The following is an 8176-nucleotide window of genomic DNA, read 5'->3' as shown; positions in this document are numbered from 1 at the left end:
ATTTATTCTTTTTTTTTATCGTGTTGCCCACCACCCTGCCAACTTTAAAAACCTTCAAATAATTCATAATTTGTTTCAGCCTTATTTCGAACTATTTATTCCGTATGAAATATTTATTTCGGATTCCCGATTTAAGCGTGTTCACTAAAAGCTAACCATAATGAGACAAAGTTTCTTCAGTGCAAGATTGCATACAAGAATCTTTCGAACAGTTTTAACATCTTTCAGAATTTGAACTAACAGTGCTTGTTTTTAGTATTGTTGAAAAACCTCAAATTAATATGATGTACAATTGACAATACAATTGAACGACAATTTTTCTAAGACATGTAATAATTATACAACATATTTTTTTCACATTTCTTACATTTTTTCGAGACATATTGCATATCGTGAATTGATTTTTGAGTCGGGTTTCACCGAATAATAGTGCTGGAAAAAAGTTTTTGTGAAAAGTACCGAATTTTCAGTTTACAGAATAATGGTTTTAACTCGAGGAGCTTGTCTAGGGTAAGTCACATTGAGTCAAGAATAATTCGGTTTTTAATTTTTTTCTTACCATCATGTTCCGTTGAATATTCCGTCGTCCGTTCGGCCTCGGAAATCCTGGCAACGCTTTTTCGCCCCAAAAATGAAAAAAAGTATCGAGAAATTTGACAATTCTGGCAATATTCACGCTACTATTAAAAAACTTACAGAGATTTGTTTGCAATTTAAACATGATGATTCAACAAAATTACATGTATCATAAAAATCAGGACAAATGCTAGAATATGAAAAATAAATCAGGACGCCCCAATAGGATTTCAAAATCAGGACATGTCCTGCTAAATCAGCACGGATGATATCCCTATTTATAAGTAATCTATAAGTGTTTTTAGTTACAGAGAAATGTAATCATTCAGTAAGATCTTCAGACTCCGGGTGTTATCGGGTGAACGCGAATTTTCTTCTGGCTAGCGAAGTTATTTCGAACCCGCTCTGGAAACGGCATGAATGAAAATATATTAAACGAAAAACAGTAATCAATTTAGACGATTTGTTTCCAAATCCTGCGTGTCTAATTACCGAGACTTTAAAAACTCAAAAATTAAGCGAATTGCTTTAAAAGTTTTTGGTAGTAATTTTGTGAATTTCACCAAATGGAACTTTAAAGTTTTGACGTAGAGCTACGTAGATTAGATCAATAATGAACTAGCTTTGTTTGAGTAATTAGGCTGATACAAATTTTGAACTCTTTTTATGTCCAAAGTTATCAAAGATAGTCAAGGGGAGGGCTGCCGGTACTTGCATAATTGTCCCATACTGATTTTGGTCACTTTTGAGTTATCATCGGGAATCGACTTAATTGTTATCATATTTTCTGGAAAAAAATTAAAATTGATACTTTTGTATGAAAAAACATGGAAAAAATACCAAGTTGTATTTGTCCCATATTGAAAGTACCCGCATTACAGTCCCACTGCATAGTGGTACAAACTGCAAACATATAATTTTGTTCAGATTCGGATTCGGATTATTTTAGGCATATAGAAGTATGCCATTTAATTAACTAGACTAATGTTATTTTTCTGTAGTACAATCTACGTTGCCAATGATACTGCCGGTTGCTGGTTGAATTTATTTGTGATGGGACAAAATATGCGAGTACTTTTGAAATGTACTTGCATAATTTGTCCCATTTTGTCTTTTTTTTCAAGTTATATAACCAAAACCACAAATAACAGATATCCAAGCTAGAACAAAAAACTCCAGAAATCGTGTGTAAGATTTCAAATTCTTACTCGTTTGGAATGCTAACGACATCTTTCTGCAACTTGCGACTTTAACCGCTTTAGTGATGGCAGCGCTGGATTATAGTCAAAGCTGCCAGACGCATGAGAGTTCTCACAAATAGTAGAGTCACTGTTTTTGCAACGATACAACACTGTTTTTGTGAGGTTTGTGTATTTTTCTGTTTTCATATCAACACTAACACAAACAAACTTATCGCAAATATAAACTGGAATTGAACAAAATTTATCGATTATGTACAAATTACGACTGCTCAAAATTTCTACATTAAAAAACGGCAACGCTTCTTATTCCAATAATATCGATAAGAGCTGGAAAACTATCGATTTTATCGAATCATTGACCACTAAGTGTTCTTAGCGCCACCATACTGCGTATTGCGACATGCTGAAAAACCGTTGCGTCTTTTTACACATGAAGCAAAACTAGCTTGGATGTCTGTTATCTGTGGTAAAACCAATTCCATCCATGTTTTTTTGTTCTCAACGATAAACTTGTGCTGCCATGAAACTGTTATGGTCATTGGTTCTGGATGTAATTGCTGGAAATCCGAAAATTAACGGATAATATTAAATCGCCGTTTTCTCAACATGTTTGTTGTTGGGTACCGGCAGAGGGCGAAAAATAAAAAACACCGACACGAAAAAAAGAATATCACTTAATTATAATTATTAGCTATTTTGCCTGCCTTTTGACGACACTTTCGCTATCACTGGAGTTGTTTGTTGCTAAATTTAGCATATACCTACCATAACCAAAATATTAACAAAACGGCTTGAACTTTTTTTTGTTCCCCTTCTAATTTTCAAGATTTTTGAAGGGGTGGAAGTGACAAAAAATAAAAATAAAATTTATAATGGCCTAAGCATTTTATTTTAGCTGTAGTGTAAATGCAGTATGATACAAATTTCAATACATTAGTTCTTTATGTTTTAGAAGTAAGGTAATGCCACTTAAAATTCACCTTAAACTTTGTGTTCTTGTGTTGTTTGTGATAAGTCTTATTTGAAAATTGAGAATCGTTCAATTGAATTGATAAAAGTTAAAATTGTAAATTAGAAAATGATAAAGTTTTATTGATTAAAAAGGGGTAAAATAAAATGCATGAATAATGCAACTCGCATTTAAAGCTCAAATCGATAGATTAGTAAAAGCACATTTCACTATTAGGGGAATTGTCAGTTTTTCATAATGAACAACCACAAAAATGAACAACTAGATAGATATCATACTCAACATCGTACGTTTGAACGAGTATACTCAGCTCCACACGTCTAGTATGCGTCTACTAGGTTTCTCGCGCATGGTAACACATTCTTTCCATGCTGTTTCCAATTCTACAACATCATACAACACGTGCTTGAGAAAGGCAAAACATACAAGCAGTAACGAATAAATTGATTTCGCGAACTACAGTCTATCCGATTATGTCGAGTCCAACAAACTCAATCAAGCATTCATCCCCATGCATACAGGTACCGGTACGGGTGGAATTGAAAGTGAAACTCATCAATCTCGATTATTATCCCCAACGTAGATGAACATTTAGCCCCATGTAGGAATGATCAATTATTGACAGTAATGTTTGATATCAATACTTTTTATGAATTGTTGCAAAAAGCAAACAACAGTTGATCTGTTGGAACAAAAAGGTTTATCGAATTTTCACTGACCCATAAGTAGATGAGTTCGACCTTGAATTTTTTCATCAACCTTCAATACCTATCACACTTTATTGAAACCAAAAAAATAGTTAATGCGTTGACAATTCGAACACCACCAAACCGACTCAGCGTTGGTTCATGTGTGTTGTTTTGCTCGCACACACAAAAAAACTTCGCGAACAAATTGCCATAACAACGTCATCGCCGGCGGTCGTCGAAAGAGAATCGCACTCGTAGTCGCAGTTCTAGACAGTATCCGCAGGCGGAAGGAGCTTAATTTCGACGCGATCGCAACCGGCAGCGTGTAGAGCATTTAATATTGCTAATAAGTCCCCCTTGGTGTTCATATTTTACTTCCACTTAACCTTAAGGCAGCAATCGTAACTTGATCGACTGCAAAAAACACGCGTGAATCTGATAGGCTGTGACACTTGTGCTTTCGACGAAATGGCTGGTTTGATCCAACGGCACGGTTCCTTTCTGGTGCATCGATTTCTCACCAGTGGCAAGAAGATTGTGAGTTTAGTAGATAATTTTATGTCCCCTTACATAACTTCTACCTAATAATCTATGGGTAAAGTGAACGCATGTCAGTCGATATTACGCCTGCACTGCTGCGGTCGTGGCGCTACAAATGTTGGTGAAATCTTATCAGTGCCACAGTCACTCTCTGTCCCGTCCCGGCGCACATTCGATATCGAGTGGAGGTGTGGTTGTGACGAACGAACGGTTAACGAAACAACAACCGGTCCCGTATTTTAAAATAGAATAAACTTGTTTTCAAAATACACCGCTGATTAGAGACGCACACATATGTTGCCAGCCGGGGCGAAACGTCGCAAATTGCGCGTTGTTTACATGGTGGAACCGATCGACAGTACCCACTATGAACTACGGCGCAAGTTGGTTAACCTAGCGCTTGTAACCAAGTTCCTCAAAGATTGGCAAAAGGGAGACAAAACATAAATTGTTTTGAGTACAGGAATAATGACGTGTTTAAATATTTCTAAACTTAAACAATGGTTCCACAGATAATAGACTCAATAATAGAGGTTCAGTCCTAATTAACCAAATAACTGAGTTAAAATATGATCAAAATTGGAAGGCATACCTAATTGATTGGTTTAAAATAAAATTTACTCTGGTTTTGATTTTCAGTCATTCCTTATCCGTTTGTTTCGATCTTCTTGATATTTTACCTTGGTTTTTTTTAAATTTGTATTTTTAACAAACTCAACACAGAACTGATGAACAATAGTCCAAATTTCGATACAACGTTTATAGATACGATATGGTCAAACAATCTGAAACTATTCCAGGGGATCTGATAAACATTCAGAGCAAAATGAAGTGCAACTAATAGAATTTGTCCCTATTTCGTCATAATATTTTCAATATACACCTCTAAAGAAAAACGTAGGTCTACGTCAAAACAACGGAGAACCTAAAGGAAAAATAGAATTCAGATCCAATAGATTTTCAAATCAAGTTTCTATTTCCGATTTAACCCAGTGTGTGTCTTGTACAGTCTAAGGTCTCAGCCTCGGATATAGTTTCCGTCTGTGTTACTTAATGAGATGTAACCTAATGCCATGCAGTATGAATGTTAATCATTCAGTTTAGTTAAACTTTGTTTCTTTTTTCAACGAAACTGATTCTTGCCGTTTTCCTATTTGTCTTTTACTGTTTTTACTAGGTTCTGTTTGATTTTTTCTATTCCACTGTTTTATTTCCTTTTTAATTTACCAGCATTTCGAATTGCTACTCATCTACTTTTTCTATTTTTCTGAGTTTTTCTATTTTCTTTTTATTTTTTGTCTTCTCAATCTTTTTTTATTGCAACAGATTCTAATTTTTATTATTCTTATTTTTCTTTTTGTTATTTTCGATATATTTTATGTTATGCTTCCAGTTCTTTATGATGATTCCCTGATTTTCCGTTATGCTCATCCATTTTCTGTTTATTTTTGGTTTCATTTTCGAACTTTAGTTCCAAGTGCTCTCTATTTCTATTTATTTCTAAACAGACCAAACTTTGGGTTAGTCTAAGACTTAATCCAAGACTTAATTTCCATGGTTTTCATTTATTTTTATTTTTCTCTTTTATTTCTCTGCGTTTCTTTTTATCTACATTTTTCGTTGTTTTTTTTCTCTTCATTTGATTCAGTCATATCTCTGATATTATTTTCAGGTTTATTCTCTCTATACCCCTTCTTTGTTTTATTTTGATGTTCACAACTTGTTGTGTTATTCTTTTTTTTCTCTTCATTTTTTTTGGTAATGTTCTAGGCTCATTCTTTGTATTTAATTCATATGATCAGTTTAGGTTTTTTTTTTGTTTCTGGGTTTCTTTTACACTGTTTCTTCAGTATTTCTCTGTTCCTTTTTGTTTTTTTTTTTTGTGCAATATTTCCCATCTTTGCATTATGTTTATTTTTTCGTTTTGCGGTTTACTGTCTTCTTTATCTTTTTCCAATTTTCTCTTTTTTGTTTCTCATTTGAATTTTTATAATTTTTCTTGCTGTTCCTGTTTCATTCCTGTTGTAGTTGCTGTTCCTGTACCTTCTCCTGCTATTCATGTTCTTGTTTCTGTTCCTGTTTTTGTTCCTGTTGCTGTTCCTGTTTCTTTTCCTGGTCCTGTTCCTTTTCCTGTTCTTGTTCCTGTTGATGATCTTGGTATTGTTCTTGGTCTTGGTTTTGGTCTTGGTCTTGGTTTTGGTCTTGGTCTTGGTCTTGGTCTTGGTCTTGGTCTTGGTCTTGGTCTTGGTCTTGGTCTTGGTCTTGGTCTTGGTCTTGGTCTTGGTCTTGGTCTTGGTCTAGGTCTTGGTCTTGGTTTTGGTCTTGGTCTTGGTTTTGGTTTTGGTCTTGGTCTTGGTCTTGGTCTTGGTTTTGGTCTCGGTCTTGGTTTTGGTCTTGGTTTTGGTCCTGGTCGTGGTCTTAGTCTTGGTCTTGGTCTTGGTCTGGGTCTTGGTCTTGTTCTTGGTCTTGGTCTTGGTCTTGTTCTTGGTCTTGGTTTTGGTCTTGGTCTTGGTCTTAGTCGTGGTCTCTAACTCTGTCATTGATTTTTTTTGTCTTCTACTTTGACTTAGACTTCATTTTAACCACGACCTTATACATTATTACTTTAGTTTTGATCATAGTCTCTAACTGTTCCTTTATTTTTGTACTCCTCAACAGGCCCGCTGCAGATCTGTGCCGTTTTCGGCAAGAATTCACACCAGTAGCCAGCTGGCGAAGCTAGTTTCCTTCAATCTGTCTGACATTGGTGAAGGCATCCGAGAGGTAACCGTGAAGGAATGGTACGTCAAGGAAGGAGACAATGTCGAGCAGTTTGACAACCTATGCGAAGTGCAGAGTGATAAGGCATCCGTCACCATTACCAGCCGTTACGAGGGTAAAATTGTTAAGCTACACAAACAGGTAGACCAGATTGCCCTCGTCGGTAGTCCGCTACTGGATTTTGATGTAGAAGATGAGGATGCAGGTGAAAGTAGCAGTAGCAGTAGCAGTTCGGAATCCGATGAGGAAGTGCTACAGCAACCGGTGATGGCTGCTGCGGGACACGGAGGAACCATGGTTGCGTTGACACCCTGTGGTAAAGTACTTGCCACGCCCGCAGTTCGCCGGATAGCCATGGAGCATAAAGTTGACTTACACAAGGTGAAACCAACCGGTCGAAATGGACGCGTCCTGAAGGGAGATGTTCTGGAATATTTGAATATAATCCCAGAAGGAACTGTCAAACCGCATCCTACATTGCTAAGAGGGCAAGCGCCTGTAACCAGTCAAGTGGAGAAAGATAAGACAACACTCGAAACTGTTGTACCACTCAAGGGAGTAGCTAAAATAATGGTTAAATCAATGACCGAATGTTTGGTAAGCTGATCTCCAATTCCTTTACGATCTCTAATAATTTAACTTCATTTACAGAAAATACCTCATTTCGCATACAGCGACGAAATCGATGTTTCCAAACTGGTCAGCATGCGAGAAAGCCTTAAAGAGGAAGCCCTTGCTCAGGGGGTCAAGCTGACGTTTACGCCTTTCTTCGTGAAGGCCGCTTCAATCGCGCTCAAGCAGTTCCCCATTTTGAACAGTTCGTTCGACGCAGCCAACGAAAGCTTAATTTATAAATCCTATCATAACATAAGTATCGCAATGCAAACCCCCCAAGGCTTGGTGGTACCAAATGTGAAGAACGTCGAACGAAAGTCAATCCTCGAAATCGCAGTCGATTTAGGTGCCCTTCAGGAGCGAGGACTTGCTGGTCATCTTACACCAGGCGATTTCGCCAACGGAACGTTCTCCCTTTCCAACATTGGGATGGTAAATCAATCGCTTATTCAAGACTTAACTTGGATTTAAACTCCGTCGTTTCCTTTCAGGTCGGTGGCACTTACACTCATCCTTGCATCCTGGCACCACAGGTGGCAATCGGTGCGATCGGACAAACTCGACGACTGCCCCGAATCGATGCCAGTGGAAATGTGGTTGGGGCTCACATTATGACGGTCAGCTGGTCAGCGGATCATCGGGTTATCGATGGTGTTACTATGGCGAGCTTCTCGAACGCGTGGAAAAAGTGGCTCGAAAATCCTCACCTCTTTTTACTGGCTGCCAAGTAGAGTCGGGCGGACACGGGAATAAAAATCTGTAACGAATGCATTTAATAACAGATTCCATTCTGATGCTACATGAACCAATATTGCATTTACTTG

The 8176-nt window shown here is 37.2% G+C and overlaps 1 protein-coding gene across 1 annotated transcript; it reads left to right on the top strand.

The window, feature by feature from the left end:
- The first annotated feature begins 3652 nt into the window (after positions 1-3652).
- LOC129731057 (lipoamide acyltransferase component of branched-chain alpha-keto acid dehydrogenase complex, mitochondrial) lies at positions 3653-8157 on the top strand. Its single transcript, XM_055690797.1, has 4 exons — positions 3653-3974; positions 6636-7334; positions 7389-7784; positions 7844-8157. The coding sequence occupies exons 1-4, from the start codon at positions 3906-3908 to the stop codon at positions 8081-8083; spliced, it is 1404 nt and encodes a 467-aa protein (XP_055546772.1). The 5' UTR covers positions 3653-3905; the 3' UTR covers positions 8084-8157.
- The last annotated feature ends 19 nt before the right edge of the window (positions 8158-8176 follow it).

This window comes from Wyeomyia smithii, chromosome 1, assembly GCF_029784165.1.
Source record: "Wyeomyia smithii strain HCP4-BCI-WySm-NY-G18 chromosome 1, ASM2978416v1, whole genome shotgun sequence".
Taxonomy (NCBI): domain Eukaryota; kingdom Metazoa; phylum Arthropoda; class Insecta; order Diptera; family Culicidae; genus Wyeomyia; species Wyeomyia smithii.
Note: the sequence above shows the minus strand (reverse complement) of the source record. Positions and strands in the feature narration are given on the sequence as shown.

Coding starts and splice junctions, on each gene's coding strand:
- LOC129731057 (XM_055690797.1), top strand. CDS start 3,906: ATGGCTGGTTTGATCCAACGGCACGGTTCCTTTCTGGTGCATCGATTT. Junction 3,975..6,635: donor TCACCAGTGGCAAGAAGATT/GTGAGTTTAGTA, acceptor ACTCCTCAACAG/GCCCGCTGCAGATCTGTGCC. Junction 7,785..7,843: donor CCCTTTCCAACATTGGGATG/GTAAATCAATCG, acceptor GTTTCCTTTCAG/GTCGGTGGCACTTACACTCA.